Genomic DNA, 27,036 nt, shown 5'->3' on the forward strand with positions numbered 1-27,036 from the left:
TCCTTCCACTCACTTGCCTAGAATGCCATCTCCTGAGGCCTTGCCACTACAAGTGGACGGTTCTCCCATGTGGATAAACTGTACTGAATTGTTGGTGTCAGTGAGAACAAAGTGTACCCCCAACCCAGCCTTGGTGGTCAGTGGTGGTACTTACCTGATCCCACCCTCTACTGATGTCGAAGTTCTACTTTCACTGTCAGAGAGGAGATCACGGCTCCCAACAGTCTGTTGTCATTGCAGTGCCTGATGATGGAACCCGGAGAGTGTTCCAGCCGTCATCACCTCACTGCCGCCTGAAAGACATCTTATGCCACACAAAAACCCCCCAAAAAACAAACGCCGACCAACAGACTCAGTCCGCTCCCTCCACTCACTTGCCTAGAATGCCATCTCCTGAGGCCTTGCCACTACAAGTGGATGGTTCTCCCATGTGGATAAACTGTACTGAATTGTTGGTGTCGGTGAGAACAAAGTGTACCCCCAACCCAGCCTTGGTGGTCAGTGGTGGTACTTACCTGATCCCACCCTCTACTGATGTCGAAGTTCTACTTTCACTGTCATAGAGGAGATCACGGCTCCCAACAGTCTGGTGTAATTGCAGTTCCCGGCAATGGAACCCTGAGAGTGTTCCAGCCGTCATCACCTCACTGCCACCTGAAAGACGTCTTATGCCACACAAAAAACCCCCAAAAAACAAATGCCGACCAACAGACTCAGTCCGCTCCCACCACTCACTTGCCTAGAATGCCATCTCCTGAGGCCTTGCCACTACAAGTGGATGGTTCTCCCATGTGGATAAACTCTATGGAATTGTTGGTGTCTGTGAGAACAAAGTGTACCCCCAACCCAGCCTTGGTGGTCAGTGGTGGTACTTACCTGATCCCACCTTCCGCTGATGTCAGAGTTCTACTTTCACTGTCAGAGAGGAGATCATGGCTCCCAACAGTCTGGTGTCATTGCAGTGCCTGATGATGGAACCCGGAGAGTGTTCCAAACATCATCACCTCGCTGCCATTCTGCATCCTGCGGGATGAGGACACGATGGGACAGGAGCCAAAATCCCGGGACTGTCCTGCAACATCCGGGACACTTGACAATAATGGCAAGGTCAGGTTCACACTTTGAGATGTTTCTCCTGGCTGCAGTTCCTCTGAGCTCCACAAGGTGGTGAGCTCACATCTACCCGGACAGGAAGTCTCTATGGAAGACAGGAAGTGTTGTCAGGTACAGACAGGAAGTGATGTCAGGTACAGACAGGAAGTTCCAGGTGAGAGGCAATCAGGGAGGAAGTAGAGAGGAGACATAGGTGGAAGTGGCAGCAGAGGAGGTAATATGATGTTATTTCCTATTTACACCCAGTAACCCTCCGTCATGTCCGTCCTCTTCCTCCATAGTCACGTCCGTCCTCTTCCTCCATAGTCACGTCCGTCCTCTTCCTCCATAGTCACGTCCGTCCTCTTCCTCCATAGTCACGTCCGTCCTCTTCCCTCATAGTCACGTCCGTCCTGTTCCTCCATAGTCACGTCCGTCCTCTTCCTCCATGGTCACGTCCGTCCTCTTCCTCCATGGTCACGTCCGTCCTCTTCCTCCATGGTCAAGTCCGTCCTCTTCCTCCATGGTCACGTCCGTCCTCATCCTCCATGGTCACGTCCGTCCTCTTCCGCCATGGTCACGTCCGTCCTCTTCCTCCATAGTCACGTCCGTCCTCTTCCTCCATAGTCACGTCCGTCCTCTTCCCCCATGGTCACGTCCGTCCTCTTCCTCCATAGTCACGTCCGTCCTCTTCCTCCATGGTCACGTCCGTCCTCATCCTCCATGGTCACGTCCGTCCTCTTCCGCCATGGTCACGTCCATCCTCTTCCTCCATAGTCACGTCCGTCCTCTTCCCCCATGGTCATGTCCGTCCTCTTCCTCCATGGTCAAGTCCGTCCTCTTCCTCCATGGTCATGTCCGTCCTCATCCTCCATGGTCATGTCCGTCCTCATCCTCCATGGTCACGTCCGTCCTCTTCCTCCATAGTCATGTCCATCCTCTTCCTCCATAGTCACGTCCGTCCTCTTCCTCCATAGTCACTGTGACATCTTTTATCTCCAGCAGATGATGATACACACATATATAGTGTGGGAACCCAGATTAACCCCTTCAGAGGCACAACATTCCCCCACTTCCGGGGCCGGAACATTCTCCTCATTGTGGAGATGGGTCACCTTCTCCCTGGTGATGAGATGACCATACCTGGGTTGGGGGTAGGGTTGCCACCTCATCCCTTTAAACCCGAACACATATTAATTCCACGGGTTCTGTGGCTGATGAAGGTGGTCATTAAACTCACTTGGCGCCTTATCTGCATTATATTGGCCTCAGAACCCGTGTCATCAATATATGTTCAAGTTTGAAGGGATGGGGTGCCAACCCTAGTTGGGGGGGAGACGGCTCCACAGGACAGAATTAAAGTTCAGGTGCCGGATCTGAACCCCATGGAAGTCAATGAGAGCCAAATGTTAAAAACCAGTAATGGCCATTTTCTAGGCTAATAGACAAGAGATTTGTCAGAGGAATGGGATAGGGGGCTGGGCTTTCTCCTGGATGACTTGTACCAAAGAAAATATATATGGGGAGCAACAAATATAGTAATGCCTAATAATGCTAAATCCTGTATAGTATATGGCACAGTGGCTAAATGGTTAGCACTTCCGCCTGGCAGTACTCGGGTCGTTGGTTCAAATCCCAACCACGGCACCACCTGCCTGGAATTTGCATGTTCTCCCTGTGCCTGTGTGGGTTTCCTCTGGGTACTCCAGTTTCCCCCCAGGTACTCCAGTTTCCCCCCACACGCCAAAGATATGCTGGTCGGTTAATTGGCTCCTGTCTAAATTGTCCTTAGTATGTATGAATGTGAGTTAGGGACCTTAGATTGTACACCCCTTGAGGGTTAGGGACTGATGTGAATGTACAATATATATGTAAATTGATGGCGCTATATAAGTACCCGAAATAAATAATATTAATAAAAGTCAACATTAAAGTGCAAAATTCCTTTAACCCATCACCTTCAGGGCACTTATACCCCTTCCTGCCCAGGCCAGGGTCTGGTGTTCAATTATACATGAACTCCACTAAATGGATTTTCCATGTTTTTTTTTAGCATGCATTTCCACCTAAAGCTCATACTAGCACCCAAGGGTCTGGTGTTCAATTTGGGGAGCACCCCACACTGGGGCCCCCCTTGACATTTATATCAGACATTCAAGAAAGATAAGGGTCTGGTATGCAATTTAATTTTTTTTGCTCTTTTTTTTTGTTTATAGTGCAAAAAATAAAAAAAACCCAGTGCCAAGTAAAAACCACCAAAAGAAAGCTTTATTGGTGTGAAAAAAATGATACAAATATCATATGGGTACAGTGTTGCATGACCGCGCAATTGTCATTCAAAGTGCGACAGCGCTGAAAGCTGAAAATTGGCCTGGACAGGAAGGGGGTAAAAGTTCCCGGTAAGCAAGGGGTTAAATAAAAAGTGTGTTCTCCCTAAAGTTCTTACCAGACCCAGTGGTGTATTTAGGTTTTGTGCTGCTCTAGGCAACACAAAGATAGTCTGCCCCCACAGACATGAACAAACACCACCCCCCTTCCCCCTCCCACAGAGAGATCCTGACATTGATCAACAACACCCCTACCGCCCACGCCTGGGAGAGCCTTCCGCTATACCCCCCCTCCCCCACCAGCAATAGAGAGAAAGACACTCATCTTCACAGCTCCGGCCATCCCCAGGAACGAGAGTCAGGCTCTACATACACCATCAAACAGCCCGCAGCCTCTTTCAGATCCCACCTGGTTCCCATGATGCGCATGTCCCTTCTTCTAGGGCAGCGGTTCGCAACCTTCCTAATGCCGTGACCCTTTAATACAGTTCCTCATGTTATGGTGACCCCCAACCATAAAATTATTTACCCAATAATTATAATTCATGAAGTGTCGTTTTACCTCCAATACTGCTGCTTTCAGCACAGTAGCTGCTTTCAGCACAGTAGCTGCTTTCTACACAGTAGCTGCTTTCTACACAGTAGCTGCTCTTTATACATTGGAAATATGTGTTTTCTGATGGTCTTAGGCGACCCCTGTGAAAGGGTTGTTCGACCCCCAAAAGGGTCGCGGCCCACAGGTTGAGAACCACTGTTCTAGGGGGAGGTGCTACCCTCCTGAAAAATGCCGCCCTAGGCAAGTGCCTTGTTTGCCTTGTGGTAAATACGCCCCTGACCAGACCCTTCTATGAGCATGCAGCCTGACAGTCCGGGTAAGGGGGATGAGCATGTGCCCCCTCTTCTCTTGAATCATACAAGCCCACTTACTCTCAACATGAGAAGATCACCCAGCAAAGCACTTTGTCCCAGTGTTGATAAAGATAATAACCTCTTCCCCACAACCCTGGACTGGTCGTTGTGGGGGCCTGGGGGGGGTTCGAGGCTTATGGAAATCTGGAAACCCCCTTAAATGTCAAGGGGGCACCCATATACTGCCCCCATGTGAATAAATACAGGGTAATGTAGCAGCTATAGCTTGGTAAATACTGTCCAGTGATGATACACATTCCTAAGAACATTTGAAATTTGGTGGCCCTGAGAATGGGAATGGGACATAGGATGAACAGCAATGTGCCAAATGGTGGTTGTGGCCAAATTGTGCTTAAAAGTGGGAGGGGCATAAATTGGGTATGATTAAATATTATTATTATTAGAAACTGATGCTACTCTGCTCTAGGTCAGTAGTCCACAATACACCGCGTGCAGGGGTCAGGAGTGTGCAATGCCCTTATAGTTTACTTAACGTGGAAAGAAAAAGTTAAATCTTTCCCTCCCTTACTAACCTCACCACTGAATGCAGCCTACAGACTACAAGAGAGCAGGAGAGGCTGGAGCTGGACAGATGAAGATCAGATTGTTGTTTAGGTGAGACAATAGGAGAGAGAACAAATATAATCACCCCAATATTATGGACGGGGCTACAGATGTAAGAGTAGCAGTAACAGTGATCACCATGAAGGAAAAACTGAAAGGAAAGAGTCGGCCTATTAACCCCTTACATCCCCATCCTAATATTGTACAACCAACACCGTCCAGATAATTCTCTGCTATCTATCTACAGGGAAACCCACATAGATCACATGACCACATCAATGAGGATGGAGGAGGACCGGAGTCACGTGACTGAGAGGATACTAAACCTCACCCTGGAGATCATCTACCTGCTGACCAGAGAGGTGAGGAGGATTCTGGGAGGTCACATGACATCGCTCTCATCTCTATTAATAAAACACAGACCTGACCGGAGAGGTGAGGAGGATTCTGGGAGGTCACATGACATCACTCCTATCTCTATTAATAAAACACAGACCTGACCGGAGAGGTGAGGAGGATTTTGGGAGGTCACATGACATCACTCTTATCTCTATTAATAAAACACAGACCTGACCGGAGAGGTGAGGAGATTCTGGGAGGTCACATGACATCGCTCTCATCTCTATTAATAAAACACAGACCTGACCGGAGAGGTGAGGAGGATTCTGGGAGGTCACATGACATCACTCTTATCTCTATTAATAAAACACAGACCTGACCGGAGAGGTGAGGAGGATTTTGGGAGGTCACATGACATCACTCTTATCTCTATTAATAAAACACAGACCTGACCGGAGAGGTGAGGAGGATTCTGGGAGGTCACATGACATCACTCCTCTCTATTAATAAAACACAGACCTGACCGGAGAGGTGAGGAGGATTCTGGGAAGTCACATGACATAGCTCTCATCTTTATTAATAAAACACAGACCTGACCGGAGAGGTGAGGAGGATTCTGGGAGGTCACATGACATCACTCTTATCTCTATTAATAAAACACAGACCTGACCGGAGAGGTGAGGAGGATTCTGGGAGATCACATGACATCACTCTTATCTCTATTAATAAAACACAGACCTGACTGGAGAGGTGAGGAGGATTCTGGGAGGTCACATGACATCGCTCGCATATCTATTAATTAAACACAGACCTGACCGGAGAGGTAAGGAGGATTCTGGGAGGTCACATGACATGACTCTTATCTCTATTATTAAAACAGACCTGACCGGAGAGGTGAGGAGGATTCTGGGAGGTCACATGACATCCTATCTCTATTAACCTCCCTAGCGGTAATCCTGAGTGTGGCTCGGGGTTAATTTTCAGTACCAAAAGCAGTAACCCCGAGCCACACTCGGGATTACACTTTAGTGTTTGTAGTGTAACTTACCTTGTCCCTGCGATGTCCTCCCACTGTGTCCTCCCATTGTGTCCTCCGGCCGATGCCGGCATCCTTTTTCCTGGTTCCCCTCCCTGCGAGTGCCGAGATACAAGGGGGTGGAATCGACAGGAGATTCAAAAAAGTAAAATCATGACATACACACAATACATTGTAATCTGTTAGGATTCCATTACTGTATCAAACCATATCACATACATTTTGTCCCGAGTGCTTTGTCCGGCGCCCTGCCTACATTTTTACTGTTCTTTCTGCCTGCAAACTTGAGGAAGTCCATGGCGTCCAAAAAGCGTCCCTTGAAGTCAAAAGTGGTTTTAGACCGGCTAGAGAAGAGCGATAGTAAATTAGAATCACTTGCAGAATTGGGCGATAGTGATTCGTGGGGGAAATTCGTCATCAGACACTGAAATTTCCATGCAAAACAATGTACCGCTTTTACATTCAAAAATATTGACAAAATCAGACCACCAGGGAGGTTAATAAAACACAGACCTGACCGGAGAGGTGAGGGGGATTCTGGGAGATCACATGACATCACTCTTATCTCTATTAATAAAACACAGACCTGACCGGAGAGGTGAGGAGGATTCTGGGAGGTCACATGACATCACTCTTATCTCTATTAATAAAACACAGACCTGACCGGAGAGACCAGGAGGATTCTGGGAGATCACATGACATCATTCTTATCTCTATTAATAAAACACAGATCTGACTGGAGAGGTGAGGAGGATTCTGGGAATGTGACATATTAGTGTTTTTGTTTGAATACAGAGATTTCCTCTTCTGAAGTCAGGTGATCATATGACCATCACAGTGCCTCCATGTGACTCCCTAAAACCTGAGAGAGACAACATGCAGAAGATTCTAGAAGTCACCAGAGAGATCACTGAGCTGCTGACAGGAGAGGTGAGCGGTGCCGGGAATTCTGGGACATTCTCCAGTAACAGACAAGGGATGTGTCTGGATGGTGACTGTATCATTGTGTGTGTCAGGTTCCTATAAGGTGTCAGGGTGTCACTGTCTATTTCTCCATGCAGGAGTGGGAGTATTTAGAAGGACACAAGGATCTCTACAAGGACGTCATGATGGACAATCAGCCGCCCCTCACATCACCGGGTAAGAGGAGACTTTATTGTAAAGGAGAGAGCAGTACGGAGGATCCACCTAGATCCCCCATCATCTGATAAACACATAGAAACAATGGATTCAGTCAGTGTGTGTGTTTCCTACAGATGGATCCAGTCATGGGAACCCACCAGAGAGATGTCCCCGTCCTCTGTATTCCCGGGATTCCACACAGGAAGGTCACACCATCCCTCACCATCATCAGGTAGATGGATCCAGTCATGGGAACCCACCAGAGAGATGTCCCCATCCTCTTTATTCCCGGGATTCCACACAGGAAGGTCACACCATCCCTCACCATCATCAGGTAGATGGATCCAGTAATGGGAACCCACCAGAGAGATGTCCATGTCCTCTGTATTTCCAGGATTCCACACAGGAAGGTCACACCATCCCTCACCATCATCAGGTAGATGGATCCAGTCATGGGAACCCACCAGAGAGATGTCCCCATCCTCTGTATTCCCGGGATTCCACACAGGAAGGTCACACCATCCCTCACCATCATCAGGTAGATGGATCCAGTCATGGGAACCCACCAGAGAGATGTCCCCATCCTCTTTATTCCCGGGATTCCACACAGGAAGGTCACACCATCCCTCACCATCATCAGATCGGTGGAGTTGAGGGTCTGGAACATAAAGTGATGGAACACTGTGACATGTGGAGACGATGTGTGGATATTTTCTATGTGATCTCCCATCATAAATCCTTCTATTTTACGTAAGACTGTGATGTTTGAATGTAGAGGTGAGGTAATATTGCAGATATTTTCCTATTTCAGGAGTATTATAAATATTTCTTACATTCAGGGATTAACAGGTTAATTAAATGTTTGCAATTTCTAATGGGGGGAAAAAAAGGACTGAGGCCTGAGATTGAAGGAACGAACAGCCAGCTGGTAATGACCCCTTAACAGGTCTGATATGCTGTGTGGAAATGAAGGGTCCATTGTAGACTCGTGAGCTTCAAACCTGACAGAGTGAAAGAGATCCGTGCACACCGGATCAACCCATTGTCTGCAAAATGTCAATGGGTTTCCCTTTGTATCCTGAACAATTCTTCTGTCGTTATGGCTGCAATCTTTCTTGGTCTACCTGACCTTGGCTTGGTATCAAGAGATCCCCAAACTTTCCACTTCTTAATAGGTGATTTAACAGTACTGATCGGCATATTCAAGGCTTTGGACATCTTTTTATGTCCTTATCCATCTTTATAAAGACCTTGTTACGCAGGACTTTTGACAGTTCTTTTCTGCTCCCCATGGCTCAGTATCTAGCCTAGTCAGTGATTCCACATAAGAGCTAACAAACTCATTGACTATTTATACACCGACACTAATTGCAATTTAAATAGCCACAGATGTGGGACATTAACCTCTAATTGCCATTGTAACCCGTGTGTGTCACCTTGTGTGTCTGTACCAAGGCCAAACATTCCAGGGGGCGGAGACTTCTGATCCGGCCATTTAGGTGATTTCTGTTATCATGATTTAAAAAGGAGCCAAACACCTATGTGATAATAAATGGCTTCATATGATCATCATCCTTCAATAAAAGAGCATTTTTTGGCATGATCAGTCATATTTTCAATATCAATGCCAAAATGTCACAATTGCTGCCAGGGGAGGGAAACCTTTGAGCACAACTGTAGGTTGTGGGGCAGATTAAGAGGGAGTATTTCTCTCTTAGAGTAACCAGCACAGTGCCCACTTGCGTGACTGGGACTGTTATATTCATAGCTGATCTGGTTGTTTTTTTGGAGTCAGCAAGCCATAGGTCTTATAAATGGCAGAGAGGTGGCGCTGTAGGTGGAGGATGGGTCCCAGATACCACCATAGGGTAGAGAGAAACCTAGACGTAGCCCCTCTAGTACACTTTCCCAGGAGGTCAATGTGTTCCTGGTGGCTCTGACTCCCTTCCCCTATGAGGTACTTCTGCTACTTCCAGAGGGCCTTCCTCCAGTTCCTATATGGCTACACAGGATTTGGTGTCTGGCAGTCTATGGCAGTGTTACAACAACAGTTATCTGGGACACTCCCCAATTTGAGCCAGTTTAGTCACAATTAGAGGTGATCACCTTGTCCTCCCCCCGAGGTGGTACTTCTGGAGGAGGACACAGAAGCAAATGACTTTATACTTGAGATGGGAAGGCAGAAATACCAACCCCCTTGTTACCGGAGGACCCGTCACTCATGTCTGGTGCTACTCTCTGCTGTCTGGCTGCTCTTCATTCCCAACATAATAGTTGTTTCATGGTTTCAGTTCATGGTTACCCATAGTGACTACTCTCCTGATACTCCTTTTGTTGATATCGTATGTACTCTCCAGGGCCTCGGGAAATGCACAGCCAAAAGGGAAGCCAAGGGAACTAGGACAGCGACAACCAAAGGAAATGCTTCAGGGGTGCAGCCCTCCTCAGACGGGGAAATCAGCTACTAGATAGAGAATAAACAGGTGCGCACACACCTAGTGCATTATCCAAGGTTTATTGAAAGGTATGAAAAGTAAAAACATACTCACAGACGAAGCATAGATCTAAAAAGCATTTGCATAATGAGGATGGCCACAACGGCAAGCAAGGTGTTCCAACTGTCAGTGCGGTCAAATGGCTGATGCGTTTCGGGGACAAATCCCTTTCCTCAGAGCTACTGACCAGTTTTTTTTACATTTTTATTTTATTTTTTATATTATTATTTTTTATTTTTATTTTTTTTTACATACTGTCACCCTAGCAGTACAGTGTCACCATGGTGACACTGTACTACTTGTGGGGGGTGATGAAGATTTTTTTTACACTGATTGCTTTTACACCCATATAGGATGTAAAAGCAATCATTTCTCTTTCTCTCTGTCTGCATTCTTGCAGTCATTGAGAAGTACTCCTACTCCTTGACCTCTCTGCGGCCTTCGACACAGTTGACCACCCCCTCCTCCTCAAAATACTACACTCCCTCGGCCTCAGAGATTCTGCTCTCTCCTGGCTCTCATCCTACCTGTCACAACGCTCTTTCAGCGTTACCTATAATGCTACCACCTCCCCCTCTCTGTTGGGGTCCCTCAAGGCTCTGTCCTCGGGCCCCTTCTCTTCTCCATCTACACCTCCTCCCTTGGCCAACTCATATACTCTCACGGCTTCAACTACCACCTCTATGCCGACGACACACAAATCTATCTCTCAACCCCCCACCTCACCCCCTCGGTCTCTGCCAAAATCACACACCTACTGAGCGACATATCAGACTGGATGTCGCTCCACTTCCTTAAACTGAATCTCTCCAAAACCGAGTTTCTTGTCTTCCCCCCAGCCCGGACACCACCCCCCATTGACTTCTCCATCACATCCAACAACGCCACCATCAAACCCGCTCTGCAGGCCAGAGTACTTGGTGTCATTCTGGACTCCAACCTATCCTTCCAGCCCCAAGTCCAATCTTTAACAAACTCATGCAGACTCCACCTCCGCAACATCGCCAAAATCCGCACGTTCCTAACCCCAGAAACCACTAAACAGCTCATCCACTCCCTCATCATATCACGACTCGACTACTGCAACTCCCTCCTCACTGGCCTGCCTCGACGCTGGCTATCCCCGCTTCAGTCCATCCTGAATACAGCAGCCAGACTCATCCACCTTTCCAACCGCTCCATCTCCGCCACCCCCCTCTGCCAATCCCTCCACTGGCTTCCGATTGTGCAACGGATCAAATTCAAAATCCTAACACTGACGTACAAAGCTGTCCACCATACTGCCCCGAACTACATCACTGACCTAATATCCAAGTACCACCCAACACGCACACTCCGCTCCTCACAAGACCTCCTTCTCTCAGGTTCCCTGGTCTCCTCCTCCCATGCCCGCCTCCAGGACTTCTCCAGGGTGTCACCCATCCTCTGGAACTCCCTTCCCCAACCCATCAGATTATCACCTACTCTCCTCTCCTTTAGGCGTACCCTGAAAACCCATCTCTTCAGGGAAGCCTACCTCACCCCCTGCTAACTTGCCGACCTCCTCCACTCTTCCTACCACTCCATCCCCCACAGCTATCTCCTCCTGTACCACTATCCCGTCCCTTCTAGATTGTAAGCTCGAAAGAGCAGGGCCCTCAATCCCCTCATGTTTTGCATTGTATTGGTATTGTTCTGTCACATGTTCTGTCCCCCTTTGTAATGTACAGCGCTGAGTGAACTATTGGCGCTTTATAAATACTGTATAATAATAATAATACTGAGTGAGCTGTGATTGGTCACAGCTTGTCACATGGTACAAGGCTGTTGTGAATAGCCTTGTACCATGTGACCTCTGTGATCATTCACAGATTTCACACGTAGTAAGCAATGATGTCACAAGTGACATCTTGCTTACTACTTTGCATGTGATCACTGATTGGCCAATCAGTGATCACATGATCGGGATCTCGCACAGAGGTCCCGTCCGACGATCAGTGTTTCACTGTGTCCTGAGGACACAGCGGGCACCGGATCGCGGTGCTGCACGCTCCCAGGGAGCGCGCACAGCTAGAAAAGGCGGGTGCCGTTTATGAACGGCAACCCGCCCCTGGAGTGCCACCGCCCTGCCGTTTATAAACAGCAGGCGGACGGCGAGTGGTTAAAGAAGCACAAGAGTTAGGCAACTCAAGAGGAAGTGGATCTCATCCTGTCCTGAGCAGAACTTCATGTTCCCAATCTTTCCTTGGTTCACATTTGATTTCCTCATCTGTCAGAGATCTGACAATGGCAACATCTGACCTTTGCAACCTCTTTTGATCAGCATTCAAAGCGGGTGCCCCTGTACAAGGTGTGCTGTTTATTGCCCCTCCAGTCAGACTGCCTTTGACCACATGGGATCTCATAGGTTCTTTCTGTTTTAAAAACTCCTCCATTTATGACTTTTTGAGACCATTCTTTTGGTTTTTTTTGACCCGGAAGGTGGTATTTCTGGTTGCCATTACTCTGGCTCGTAGGGTTTTAGAACTGGTCCTTTCCAGTAAGGAGACATTTCTGCAATTGCACCATGAAAAGGTGGTACTTTGACCTAAGCTGTATTTCCTGCCTAAGGTGGTTCAGCTTTCTTGACTAGGGTATTGTCTTACCTTCTTTTTGACCTAAGCCCCTGTTGCCTGGGGACAATTCTCTCCACACTTTGGATGTGGTTCATGCTATGAAATGTTACCTGAAGTTGACTGTTGGAATCTCCCTTTTGATTTTCCCAAAGGACCAAAGTAGGTTCTCGGAGCTTCCATATCTACTTGTTCTTGTTGGATTCATTAGCTTATTCTCAAGCTTACGATTTGAGAGGAAAGGTTCCATTTTTCTCAGTGACGGCTCATTCTACCAGGAGTGTAGGTGCTTCATCAAGCTTCAGTAGCTCAAGTTTGCAAAGCTGCTACGTGGTCTTCAGTTCATGCTTTTACTAGGTACTGTAGATGATAAAGCCACGTAGGACGCTACCTTTTAGTCTCAGTGTTTTGCAGGATGCTGCTTGAGATCCTTTCCTGCTTCTTGTTTGGAGTTTTGATGTTTTTTTTTCATGTGTCCCCCCTCATAATAAATGCTTAGGGACATCCCAGATCAGGACATTCTTGATAGTAAGGATTACTAAAGCTGCTCCAGTGATGTAAGATAAAGAAAATCTGATTTTTGACTTACATGTAAAGTTCTTCTCCCAACCCCTGTTTGTGGTCTAGGGATTGCTAGAAAACTGAAGCCCTTCCTAAAATTGGGAAGGGTTATGCCTTGGAAGAGAATTCCTGTCTTTTTTTTTTTTGCCAGTGTCCAATAACCTGTAGGCGTAAAACCGTAATTGTAAGGATCACTGAAGGTGCTCTGTGTCCCATAATGTACTCCAAGCAATCGGTTTTACAGGTAAAGTCAAAAGTCCAATTTTTAGTCATAGGGAGATGAAACTGATTCATACTGATAAGTATGTATTGTGGGCTATGTACAGATACAAAATTGCATGTCTGTGAATTTACAGAGCCACCTAGGGACCATCAAAACTGATACTTGGTGCTTGGACAGTTGCAATTGGGAAATGTCTGAAATCCTAACCTCAACCCAGCCTTATAGCCGATGGCCACTTCTCAGCAAGTGAGCTAGCCAGAAGTGATAAGCCACAGGTTAGAGTCCAATCCACATCTACACCTCATGTCAGGACCTGGGTCACCTGCTGGTGGCACTATGCTTCCCAAAGCAAAAGTTGTAGTTCCAGTGTCCACCAGCAGGTGTCTCCCAGCAGCCCACCGTTTCTAGTGCTGATGCTGGTTGCTGGGAGGGAATTTAGGCCCTCTTCCCCCTTGTCCGACTCCAAAGTGGCATGATTTTCATTGAAGCTTTGGAGTGAGACTTTGATGTGACTCTCTGGCAAGACAGCCACATCAAAGTAGTGTAGGAGCCTTTTCAAAGTCGCTACGACTTTAAGTCGCATAGATCCCAATGGGTGTCATGGAAGGAAATGATCCGTAAATTGTGTTGCACAAGTTTGAACGCAGCCTCAGTCTCTCCTCTGCTAGTATACTTCACGTCAGTGTTTTGCTTTGCTGTGCAAAGTCAGATGCTGCTTGCCATTTATCCTGCTCCTGGTCTTGTTCTTGCCCCACATCCTGGACCCTGCTGCCTTATATCTGCTCCCCTTGTACCTGATTCCAGTCCTGATTCCCCCTTGCTTGCATCTCCCGGTATTCCCCGTGACCTGTGTTCCTCGGTATATATTGCATTATACCAAGGTCGTTAACTAGAAAGAACTGGAAATATTCCCCTGGGACTTTAATGGGAAAAAACCTCAATGAGTATGCAAAAAGTATAAAACGATCATGTATATTGTAACATAAAAACAAATCAAAAGATTCGATGTAGTAAATCGTTTTATACACTTTTTGCATGCCATTAAAGTCCCAGGGGAATAATTCCAGTTCTTGATTGTTCATGTATATTGGGATGCAGGCAAAAACCGTTTCATGGTGGGACATTGTACCATATTGTTTGTTTTTACATACCTAGGTCGTCAGGTATTTTGTCATTCGGTTAATTGTTCACTTACCTGTATATCTTTGTTTGTTGGTGTTTGGAGGTCTTTTGTTTTACTACAGTATATATAAATTCACTTCAGTATACTGTATATATTTGGTTTGGTCTCAGTTTCCTAATTTGAAGCCACACAGATCTGGCCATCTCTGATGCTGGTTCCTGATACCTCCAATACATTGACCATCATGACAATGAACATTGTGATCTGGCCATCTGTGATGCTGGTTCCAGATACCTCCAATATGTTGACCTGCACAACAATGAACATTGTGATCTGGTCATCTGTGATGCTGGTTCTCGATACCTCCAATACATTGACCTGTATGACATGAACCTTGTGATCTGGCCATCTCTGATGCTGGTTTCTGATCCCTCCAATACATTGACCTGCATGACAATAAACTTTTGTGGTCTGGCCATCTCTGATGCTGGTTCCTGATCCCTCCAATACACTGCCCTGCATGACAATAAACGTGTTTTGGCCATCTCTGATGCTGGTTCCTGATCCCTCCAATACATTGCCCTGCATGACAATAAACATTGTGATCTGGCCATCTGTGATGCTGGTTCCTGATACCTCCAGTATGTTGACCTGCATGACAATAAACATTGTGGTCTGGCCATCTGTGATGATGGTTCCTGATCCCTCCAGTACATTGCCCTGCATGACAATAAACATGGTGATCTGGCCATCTCTGATGCTGGTTCCTGTTACCTCCAATACGTTGACCTGCATGACAATGAACATGGTGATCTGGCCATCTCTGGTGCTGGTTCCTGATACCTCCAGTACGTTGACCTGCATGACAATGAACATTGTGGTCTGGCCATCTCTGGTGCTGGTTCCTGATACCTCCAGTACGTTGACCTGCACGACAATGAACATGGTGATCTGGCCATCTCTGGTGCTGGTTCCTGATAGCTCCAATACGTTGACCTGCACGACAATAAACATGGTGATCTGGCCATCTCTGATGCTGGTTCCTGATACCTCCAATATGTTGATATGCACGATAATAAACATTGTGATCTGACCATCTCTGATGCTGGTTCCTGATCCCTCCAATACATTGCCCTACATGACAATAAACATTGTGATCTGGCCATCTCCAATGCTGGTTCCTGATACCTCCAATACATTGCCCTGCATGACAATAAACGTTTGTGATCTGGCCATCTGTGATGCTGGTTCCTGATACCTCCAATATCATGACCTGCACAACAATAAACATGGTGATCTGGCCATCTCTGATGTTGGTTCCTGATACCTCCAATACGTTGACCTGCATGACAACAAACATGGTGATCTGTCTATCTCTGATGTTGGTTCCTGATACGTCCAATACGTTGACCTGCATGACAACAAACATGGTGATCTGGCCATCTCTGATGTTGGTTCCTGATACCTCCAATACGTTGACCTGCATGACAACAAACATGGTGATCTGTCTATCTCTGATGTTGGTTCCTGATACCTCCACTACTTTGCCCTGCATGACAATAAACATTGTGATCTGGCCATGTCCAATGCTGGTTCCCGATACCTCCAATAAATTGACCTGTTCTGAACATGAAAAATTGCTGACTTTTTTCCATTCTGTTGGTTTAGGGTGAAGATCTGATGAAGATGAAAGTTGAGGGTGAAGTAGAAGAGACGTATGTGAGGGATGATCAGCAATATACGGAGGAGGCTGGAATGATGAAGACATTCAAAGAGGAGGACACTCCTACAGAGATCAGCACAGGTGAGACACAATATATTCTTCTGTTATCTCTGCTCACTGATTGGTCTGGAGCAGGGCGGGAGATGAGTGACATCAGCCAATAATAGTCACCTCATTGTATTGATCCTTTTTTTTCCTCAGATAAACCCCTTCTCCATGCTGTAGATAAAATGTATTTATTCGGACATGATTTATGTATAGCGATGAGAGGAATGTACCTGGGTCTAGTTCTGGGTGGGTTAAGCAAGCTTTCAGATCCTGAAACCAAAAGTTAATGGGAGACAAGTCTTAGGCCGGTCATACATGGGTCGATTTTCGAACGATTTTTCATTCGAAAACCGGACCTAAGAATAATCGGCCGATTTTCGCTCTGTTAGTAGGGCAATGGCACCGGCCGATTCTCGCTCTCTTAGTGGGGCAATAGCACCGACCAATTTTAGTGGTTCCTCCCCATTTCGTTTATCAGGCATGCTGGAAAATTCATGAAAAATTACCAATTTTCAAAATTTTGATTGGTGGCACCATTGGATTACAGAAAGAACGATGTTTTCAATTTTCGATCGAAAAATCATTTGGAATTCAACCCATGTATGGCCTGCTTTAGAAATCAGCAACAACCATTTCCTAGGCCAGCCTTTCTCAACCTTTTCAATGCAGAGGAACTTTTGACATGACTTTCCAGTCTCACGGAACCCCTGCTAAAATGACTTTATCTACAATTCATGATACATTAGTGCAGGGGTGGCGAACAAGTTAGACACAAAGAGCCAAAATTTTAAACTATGAAAGTCAGAGAGCCACACCACGCAGTGACCTGCCAAAACAGACAAACACTCACACAAAAACACATAATTAAAACCATATATTCACCATAACACTTTCTTCCCCTTACAAAGACGCACCTAGGTTTTAGAGGCAGAAAACAGGAAAAAAAAAATTCTGAACTAATGGACTGCAGACACAGTACAGGAGATGACCAGAGACTGCGGACACAGTACAGGAGATGACCAGAGACTGCGGACACAGTACAGGAGATGACCAGAGACTGCGGACACAGTACAGGAGATGACCAGAGACTGCGGACAGCACAGGGATGACCAGAGACTGCGGACAGCACAGGGATGACCAGAGACTGCGGACAGCACAGGGATGACCAGAGACTGCGGACAGCACAGGGATGACCAGAGACTGCGGACAGCACAGGGATGACCAGAGACTGCGGACAGCACAGGGATGACCAGAGACTGCGGACAGCACAGGGATGACCAGAGACTGCGGACAGCACAGGGATGACCAGAGACTGCGGACAGCACAGGGATGACCAGAGACTGCGGACAGTACAGGGATGACCAGAGACTGCGGACAGCACAGGGATGACCAGAGACTGCGGACAGTACAGATGACTGCTGACCTTTGGGGAGGTGGGGAGCGGGTACCTGAATTTGACAGGTACCCGCTCTTACTTCCGCAGAGTTTTTGATTGATCTTACCTGTTCCTCGATCCAGCCGCACGCTGTCTTCCCGGCTTCTGTAATGGCGCTCGGCATGACAGCCGGGTGCCCAGTGCGCATGAGCGAGAAGCACTTGCGCTTTGTGATTGGTCCGGCGGCTTCTGGGATCTGTCATGTGTCCCAGGTACCGCCTTACCATTCACAAAAAGCACCGCTTCTTGCGCATGCGCACTTGGCACTCGGCTGTCATGCCCAGTGCCCACACTACAGAAGCCGGAAGATAGCGTGCCGCTGGATAGAGGAACAGGTAAGATCAAAGAACAAAGAAGTAAGAGCGGGTACCTGTCAAATTCAAGTACCCGCTCCTCACATCCCCAAAGAAAGATGAAACTTGGCAAAGAGCCACAGTATACAAAATATGATAAGAGGCAAAGAGCCGCATTCATTTTGGCCGGGAGCCGCACGCGGCTCGAGAGCCGCGTGTTTGCCACCCTTGCATTAGTGTGATAGTCAGAGGTATGAATGCTCCTCACAATTGTGATCAGTGGGAAGAATGCTCCTCACAATTGTGGTCAGTGGGAAGAATGCTCCTCACAATTGTGATCAGTGGGAAGAATGCTCCTCACAATTGTGGTCAGTGGGAAGAATGCTCCTCACAATTGTGGTCATTGGGAAGAATGCCCCTTACAATTGAGGTCGTTGGGAAGAATGCTTCTTCCACTTGTGGTCATTGGGAAGAATGCCCCTTACAATTGTGGTCATTGGAAAGAATGCTCCTCACAATTGTGGTCATTGGGAAGAATGCTCCTCACAATTGTGGTCATTGGGAAGAATGCTCCTCACAATTGTGTTCATTGGGAAGAATGTTCCTCACATTTGTGGTCATTGGGAAAAATGCTCCTTACACTTGTGGTCATTGGGAAGAATGCTCCTCACAATTGTGGTCAGTGGGAAGAATGCTCCTCACAATTGTGGTCATTGGGAATAATGTTCCTCACAATTGTGGTCATTGGGAAAAATGCTCCTTACACTTGTGGTCATTGGGAAGAATGCTCCTCACAATTGTGGTCATTGGGAAGAATGCCCCTTACAATTGAGGTCATTGGGAAGAATGCTCCTCACAATTGTGGTCATTGAGAAGAATGCTCCTTACACTTGTGGTCATTGGGAAGAATTACCCCCTCACAAATGGCTAAAAAGATCAATGGTGTCAGTGGGAACATACCCGAGAGGCAAAAATTGCTCAAGGAACCCCTGGCAACCTCCTGGAGGAACCCTGGTTGAGAACCCCTGTCCTATGTTAATAAGCAAGGAATTGCCAAACAAGTTGGAGCACTGCCCTGGGGGGACCTGTACCAAAGCGATTTTAATAATATGAAGTATTAAAAATGCTCAATTCCTGTAAATAACATGATTGGAGGGGGTCCTGTGAATTGACAGATCTGTACTCTGTAGAGCTATTCACCCTAAGGTCATCACAGAGGACAAAGGGGCACTCTTTACATCTGGAGGAAAAGCGATGTAATCTCCAAACACGGAAAGGTTTCTTCACAGTAAGAGCTGTGAAAATGTGGAATAGACTCCCCCAAGAGTTGGTTGTGTCCAGCTCAGTGGATTGCTGTAGGAAAGTTCTGCATTCTTTCTTGGATACACAGAATATAACTGGATATAACATTTATAGGTAAAGTTGATCCAGGGAATATCCGATTGCCTCACGGGGGATCAGGAAGGAATTTTTTTCCCTTCAGGAGCAAATCGGATTATGTTTTACTGAGTTTTTTTTACCTTCCTCTGGATCGACTGTGGGTGTAGGATTATAACTTTTTTTTCGTTAAACTGGATGGACTTTTCTTTTTTCAGCCAGACTAACCATGTATGAGAGTTTTTAACCACTTGCCTATTGTGCACTTTCACCCCCTTCCTGTCCAGGCCGATTTTCAGCTTTCAGTGCTGCCGCACTTTAAATGACAATTACGCAGTCATGCAACACTGTACCCAAACAAAAGTTTTATCCTTTTTTTGAGACAGAGTTTCCTTTTGGTGGTATTTAATCACCTCTGGGTAAAAAAAGACAAAAATTTTTGAAAAAAAAGTTTTTTCTTAGTTTCTGTTATAAAATTTTGTAAATAAGTACTTTTTCTCCTTCACTGATGTGCGCTAATAAGGCTGCACTGATGGGCACTGATCAGGAGGCACTGATAGGTGGAACTGGTGGGAATTGACAGACATCAATAATGGGCATTGACAGGCATCACTGGTGGGTACTGATAGGTGGCACTGTTAGGTGCCATTGATGTACACTGATATGTGGCATTGATGTGCACTGGTAGGTACTGATATGTGGCATTGATGGGCACTGGTAGGCACTGATATCTGGCACTGATGGACACTGATATGTGGCATTGAGGTGCACTGGTAGGCACTGATATGGGGCACTGATGGGCACTGATATGTGGCATTGATGGGCACTGATATATGGCATTGATGGGCACTGATGGACACTGATATGTGGCATTGATGTGCACTTGTAGGCACTGATATGTGGCAGTAATGGGCACTGATATGTGGCAGTGATGTGCATTGATGGGCACTGATATGTGGCATTGATGAGCACTGATATGTGGTTTTGATGGCACTGGTAGGTACTGATATGTGGCAGTGATGTGCATTGGTGGGCACTGATATGTGGCATTGATTGGCACTGGTAGGCACTCATATGTGGCATTGATTGGCACTGGTAGGCACTGATATGTGGCATTGATGGGCACTGATATGTGGCATTGATGGGCACTGATATGTGGCATTGATAGGCACTTGTAGGCACTGATATGTGGCATTGATTGGCACTGGTAGGCACTGATATGTGGCATTGATAGGCACTGGTAGGCACTGATATGGGGCATTGATGTGCACTGATGGGCACTGATATGTGGCATTGATAAGCACTGATATGTGGCATTGATGGGCACTGGTATGTGGCATTGATGGGCACTGGTATGTGGCATTGATGGGCACTGGTATGTGGCATTGATGGGCACTGATATGTGGCACTGATGGGCACTGATATGTGGCACTGATGGGCACTGATATGTGGCATTGATTGGCACTGGTAGGCACTCATATGTGGCATTGATTGGCACTGGTAGGCACTGATATGTGGCATTGATGGGCACTGATATGTGGCATTGATGGGCACTGATATGTGGCATTGATGGGCACTGATATGTGGCATTGATGGGCACTGATATGTGGCATTGATTGGCACTGGTAGGCACTGATATGTGGCATTGATTGGCACTGGTAGGCACTGATATGTGGCATTGATAGGCACTGGTAGGCACTGATATGGGGCATTGATGTGCACTGATGGGCACTGATATGTGGCATTGATAAGCACTGATATGTGGCATTGATGGGCACTGGTATGTGGCATTGATGGGCACTGGTATGTGGCATTGATGGGCACTGGTATGTGGCATTGATGGGCACTGGTATGTGGCATTGATGGGCACTGGTATGTGGCATTGATGGGCACTGGTATGTGGCATTGATGGGCACTGATATGTGGCACTGATGGGCACTGGTATGTGGCATTGACTCAAGACACATCTGCTGTATTCACCTCGGCTTATAGCAATACCTGAATCATCCATCTCTTCAATGACCCCAACACTAATTTGAAATATTATGAGGATTATGTATACAAACTATGACCACAAAACCGATATTTACAAAGAAATAGGATGCAGTTTAAATTTCCGGCCAATGACAGCTCCCGGATGCTTACTCCTGTTTGTAAACAGGCAGCCGACTATTCACTTCCTCTATACCAGACCGTTCCGGCCCTAGATATGTCTGGTATAGATGTTATTGGGGGATCTATTGCAAAAAAAAAAAGGTTCTTCCTAAAAATACATCGTAGACCCTTTCCTGAGCATGCAGCCTGGCAGGAGATTGAAACCCCCCATAAGCGTGCACCCCCTTCCTCCTGAACACATTCTACATGCCCTCAGCATGGGGAGTATTGGGTTGCAGCCCTGGCATAGGACCTTGTCCTACACACACTTATATTTGCAACAGAAAATACTTCTCCAAACACCTTCCAGTGCTGCTCATCACCAGAAGCCTAGCCCTATGGTCTCTTGTTCTGTGCTGAAGGGTCTCCAAGTCTGAATGTTGAACCTCTTCATTATCAGAGATCACATGACCTAGAGCCTAGGCTTGTGGTTGTGTGAAGAGCATGCCCCTCCCAGTCCCCATTGGTTCCTGCTCTTCTGACAATGCTGGGGAAATGTAGAAGTGATCTGGGGGGAGGACCAAAGGACCTTTTACTATAGAAGTGATCTGGGGGGAGGACCAAAGGACCTTTTACCGTAGAAGTGATCTGGGGGGAGGACCAAAAGGAGCTTTTACTATAGAAGTGATCTGGGGGGAGGATCAAAGGACCTTTTACTGTAGAAGTGATCTGGGGGGAGGACCAAAGGACCTTTTACTATAGAAGTGATCTGGGGGGAGGACCAAAGGACCTTTTACTATAGAAGTGATCTGGGGGGAGGACCAAAGGACCTTTTACTGTTGAAGTGATCTGGGGGGAGGACCAAAGGACGTTTTACTGAAGAGGGGAAGTCACAGCTGGTTGGGACATCTACAGAGAACATCTGCTCACTAAATCCTACCTGATCCAGATGGAATCTTGATTTGGGTGAACTCACCCTCGTGTATCTATTGATTATGTTTTTATATTTTTTCCAGGACACGTCATGGAGGGACCCTCAAAGGATCGTCTCACTTTACCTCTAAGCTGTAAAATGGAAGATGAGGACATCACAGGAGATTGCGCAGGAGAAACGACAATGAGCTCAGCTATGGATGGTGGACTTCACAGTGTGGATGGACCATCAAATCCCTCTGACTCTGAGCAACTTCATACTGTGAGGGATGGTGCCGGAATTCAGGGGGAGGAGACATTTTCCTGTCCTGAATGTGGGGAAAGTTTTAGGTCTGAGTCAATTCTTACCATACATCAGCGATCTCACATGGGTGGGAAGCCTCATTCCTGTTCTGAGTGCGGGAAATGTTTTTTTAAAAAATCAGAACTTGTCATACATTACAGATCTCATACAGGCAAGAAGCCTTATTCCTGTCCCGAGTGCGGGAAATGTTTTTCACAATTGTCCCATCTTTACATACATCAGAGGTCACACAAGGGGAAAAAAATATATTCCTGTCCTGGGTGTGGGAAATGTTTTACACGGAAATCAGGACTTGTTGCACATCAAAGAACTCACACGGGGGAGAAGCCTTACACCTGCTTTGAATGCGGGAAATGTTTTACTTGGAAATCAGGACTTGTTCTACATCAGAGATCTCACACAGGAGAAAAGCCTTATGCCTGCTCTGAGTGCGGGAAATGTTTTTCAGAGAAGACCAATCTTTACAGACATCAGAGGATTCACACTGGGGAGAAACCATATTTCTGTAGTGAGTGCGGGAAATCTTTTTCACAGGTATCCCATCTTTACATACATCAGATGTCTCACAAGGGGAAAAAGCTATATTCCTGCTCTGAGTGCGGGAAATGTTTTACACGGAAATCAGGACTTGTTCTACATCAAAGATTTCACACGGGGGAGAAGCTTTATTCTTGCCCTGGGTGCGGAAAATGTTTTTCAGAAAAGTCCAGACTTTACAGACATCAGAGGATTCACACAGAGAAGTCGTATTCCTGTTCTGAGTGCGGGAAATGTTTTTCACAGAAATCAGACCTTGTTACACATCGAAGATCTCACACAAGCAAGAAGCCATTTTCCTGCCCTGACTGTGGGAAATCTTATCCACGGAAATCAAAACTTGTCATACATCAAAGATGTCACACCGGCGAGAAGCCATATTCCTGCACTGAGTGCGGGAAATGTTTTTCAGAGACATCCAATCTTTACAGACATCAGAGATCTCACACGGGAGAGAAACCGCATTTCTGTCCTGAGTGCGGGAAATGTTTTTCACAGAAATCAGACCTTGTTGTACATCAAAGTACTCACATGGGGGAGAAGCTGCATTCTTGTTCTGAGTGTGGGAAATGTTATACACAGAAATCGGACCTTCTAATACATCAGAGATGTCACAGGGGGGATAAGCTGTATTCCTGCACTGAGTGTGGGAAATGTTTTCCATGGCGATCAGGACTTGTTATGCATCAGAGATCTCACACGGGGGAGAGGCCATTTTCCTGCCCTGAGTGCGGGAAATGTTTTATACAGAAATCAGACCTTGTTAGACATCAAAGAGCTCACAGAGGGGAGAAGCCGTATTCCTGCCCTGAGTGCGGGAAATGCTATAGGAGGAAATCAGACTTTGTTATCCATCAAAGATCTCACACGGGGGAGAAGCCGTACTCCTGCCCCGAATGTAGTAGAAGTTTTTTGGAGAAGTCCAAGCTTTACAGACATCAGAGGACTCACAAGGGGGAGAAGCCGTATTCCTGTTCTGAGTGTGGGAAATGTTTTTCAAAGCATTCAGACCTTGTTAAACATCCAAGATGTCACAGAGGTGAGAATCCATATTCATGCACAGAGTGCGGGAAATGTTTTCGAGTGAAACAGAGTCTTTACAGACATCAGTTGATTCACACGGGGGAGAAGCCGTATTCCTGTTCTGAATGCGGGAAATGTTTTTCACAGAAATCAGACCTTGTTCGACATCAGAGATCTCACACGGGGGAGAAGCCGTATTCCTGTCCTGAGTGCGGGAAATGTTTTTTACAGAAGTCAGACCTTGTTAGACATCAAAAATCTCACACACGCGACAAGCCACCCTCCCTTATCAGGGAACAGGGAGAAGCTGGCCTGAGTGTGTGAAATTTTTTTACAGAAATCAGATCTTGTTAGACATCAAAGATTCCAAAGCTGTATTCCTGACCTGAGTGCGGGAAATGTTTTTCACAGAAATCAGACTTTCTTAGACATGAAAGATCTCACATGGGGGAGAAGCTGTGTTCCTGTCCTGAGTGTGGGAAATGTTTTTCAAAGCATTCAGACCTTGTTAGATATCAAAGATCTCACACAGGGGAGAAGCCACCTCCCTCATCAGGGAACAGGGAGAAGCTGGCCCGAGTGTGTGAAATGTTTTTACATAAATCAGATCTTGTTAGACATCAAAGATTCCAAAGCTGTATCCCTGTTCTGAGTGCGGGAAATGTTTTTCACAGAAATCAGACTTTCTTAGACATCAAAGATCTAACATGGGGGAGAAGCTGTGTTCCTGTCCTGAGTGTGGGAAATGTTTTTCAAAGCATTCAGACCTTGTTAGACATCAAAGATCTCACACGGGGGAGAAGCTGTGTTCATATCCTGAGTGCGGGAAATGTTTTTCAAAGCATTCAGACCTTGTTAGACATCAAAGATCTCACCCTGCGGAGTGGCTGTGTTCCTGTCCTGAGTGCGGGAAATGTCCGGTCTTCACAAACATCAGAGGATTCACAGGGGGGGGGAAAAGCCGCATTCATTTCCTGAAAAGCCACATTCCTGGCTTGAGTGTGGAAAATGTTTTTTTTTTTTGACAACATATATGGGTTGACTGTGTTCTCTGATCAACTTTCCCAGGTCATTATAAATAAATATATGTAATAAATAAATGGAGTCCCACCCTGTCAGAGATGTTCCTTTTTTTTTGGTTTTTTTTTCCTTTTTTGTTTTTTTTTCTTTTTTTTGTTTGTTTTTTTGTTTTCCCTTTTTTTTGTTTTTTTTTCCTTTTTTGTTTTTTTTTTTTCCTTTTTTTTTTTTGTTCTTTCTTAATCCTCTTTTTTCTTTTTTAATCCTCCTTTATACCTGTTCCTATGTACCTTACTTTACACATAGTGGTAGGATGCCTAGAATACGTAAACCCGAGGTGAGCAGGTTCACAAAATCCGCTTGTGGCCTCAGAAAAACAAAGAAAGAAATAATATGCACCCATACAAAATTAACCCCTCCCCCTCCAGAGGATCCCCATCCCCCCCCCCCTCCTGACCAGGACATTTTTTGTGATACAGCGCCATGTTACTTTAACTGACAATTGCGCGGTCGCACAACGCTGCACCCAAATGGAATGTCCTTTATTTTTTTTTTATAGAGCTTTCTTTCGATGGCATTTGATCGCCTGTGCGTTTTTTAATTTTTTGCGATATTAAAAAAAGAGAAAAAAAACAATATTTTTGACTTTTTGCTATTAAACATGTCCAGTAAAAAATGTAAAAAAAAATCAAATTTCATCATAAATTTAGGCCAAAATATGTCTTTGCTAAAAAAAAAAAATCCCAATACGTGTAAATGAATTGGTTTACGTGAAAGTTATAGCGTTTACAAATGGCGGTATAGATACTGGGAGTTTTAAAAAAAATTATTTTTACTAGTAATGGCGGCGATCAGCAACTGCGGCGGACATTCTGACACCACTGGGGGGGAACTGACTTGGTGTCACTGACATCCCCAGTGACACCAATACAGTGATCAGTGCTAAAAAAACAACTGACACTCTACTAATGGCACTGGGCAGGAAGGGGTTAACATGAGGGGCGATCAAAGGGTTAACTGTGTGCTGGGAGTGTTTTACTATGGGGTGGTGTATGTGTGCTTCACTGTAAGCACACTGCTTTGGATGGCTGTGCTGTGCAGTGTGCCCGAGCTGACAGGGAGGAGAACTGTTAGTAACAGGGGTGGACTGACCATTTGGAAACTCGGGCACTGCCCGAGGGCCCGGGGTCAGTAGGGGGCCCTATGAGATGCCCCTGGTATCTTTTTCATAGGCTTTTTTGAGTTTGGGCAAGGACACAGGGGCCCCATGATCCCCTATTGCCTGGGGGCCCCAATGAGTTGTCAGTCTGCCCCTGGTTAGTAAACAAAAAAAAGTTTTTCTTCAGGCTATGGTGGAGTCGAGGAAGTCAGAATAATGGTTTGTGATGCCTCCAGGAAGAAACATGGGGAAGGAGGCTTCCGTTCTCTTTGATCACGGATCATCAAAGTCATCAACTAGATCTGTATGGGTAGCTCTCCTCTGGTGACAAAAGGGATGACTGCTCACTTTACATGCATCCAAGTTTTGGGTGGCATCAATCAAGGCCAGGGGCGGACTGACCATTCGAGCACTCGGGCACTGCCCGGGGTCAGTAGGGGCCCCATGAAATGCCCCAGGTACCTTTTTTTTAGGCTGTTTTGGGTGTGCTTTCAGTGTGGGCAAGGACACGGGTCCCATGATCCCCTATTGCCCGGGGGCCCCATGAGTTGTCAGTCCACCCCTGATCAAGGCTATCTGCAAGGTAGCAACATGGCTGTCACCGAACACGTTGCCGTCTCCCCACGTGCTTTATGGGAAAACTCACATCATTCGCAGCGTCTGCTGCAGCAGTTCTGCCTTTTAATGAACATCTCTAATACACGCTGCCAC

The 27,036-nt window shown here is 46.3% G+C and overlaps 1 protein-coding gene across 5 annotated transcripts; it reads left to right on the plus strand.

The window, feature by feature from the left end:
* The first annotated feature begins 1,260 nt into the window (after window positions 1–1,260).
* On the plus strand, window positions 1,261–25,267 carry LOC149441096 (uncharacterized). 5 transcript variants are annotated; one of them, XM_089657734.1, is made up of 7 exons: window positions 1,261–1,327; window positions 5,140–5,254; window positions 7,063–7,197; window positions 7,284–7,407; window positions 7,524–7,927; window positions 16,051–16,186; window positions 22,369–24,857. In XM_089657734.1, exons 2-7 carry the CDS (start codon window positions 5,159–5,161, stop codon window positions 24,471–24,473), a joined length of 3,000 nt encoding a protein of 999 aa, XP_089513860.1. In that variant the 5' UTR covers window positions 1,261–1,327; window positions 5,140–5,158; the 3' UTR covers window positions 24,474–24,857. The 5 variants fall into 5 exon arrangements, with proteins under 5 accessions (XP_089513860.1, XP_089513861.1, XP_089513865.1 ...); XM_089657739.1 differs by lacking the exon at window positions 1,261–1,327 and having other exon boundaries at window positions 1,344–5,254; window positions 22,369–24,427; window positions 24,787–25,267; XM_089657735.1 differs by lacking the exon at window positions 1,261–1,327 and having other exon boundaries at window positions 1,343–5,254; window positions 7,329–7,407.
* Window positions 25,268–27,036: the final 1,769 nt, after the last annotated feature.

Source organism: Staurois parvus, unplaced genomic scaffold (genome assembly GCF_062004578.1).
Source record: "Staurois parvus isolate SC_StPar_1 unplaced genomic scaffold, SC_StPar_1.0 ptg001026l, whole genome shotgun sequence".
NCBI classification, from domain to species: domain Eukaryota; kingdom Metazoa; phylum Chordata; class Amphibia; order Anura; family Ranidae; genus Staurois; species Staurois parvus.

Coding starts and splice junctions, on each gene's coding strand:
- LOC149441096 (XM_089657739.1), top strand. CDS start 5,159: ATGACCACATCAATGAGGATGGAGGAGGACCGGAGTCACGTGACTGAG. Junction 5,255..7,062: donor TCTACCTGCTGACCAGAGAG/GTGAGGAGGATT, acceptor GTTTGAATACAG/AGATTTCCTCTTCTGAAGTC. Junction 24,428..24,786: donor TCTCACACACGCGACAAGCC/ACCCTCCCTTAT, acceptor GATTCCAAAGCT/GTATCCCTGTTCTGAGTGCG.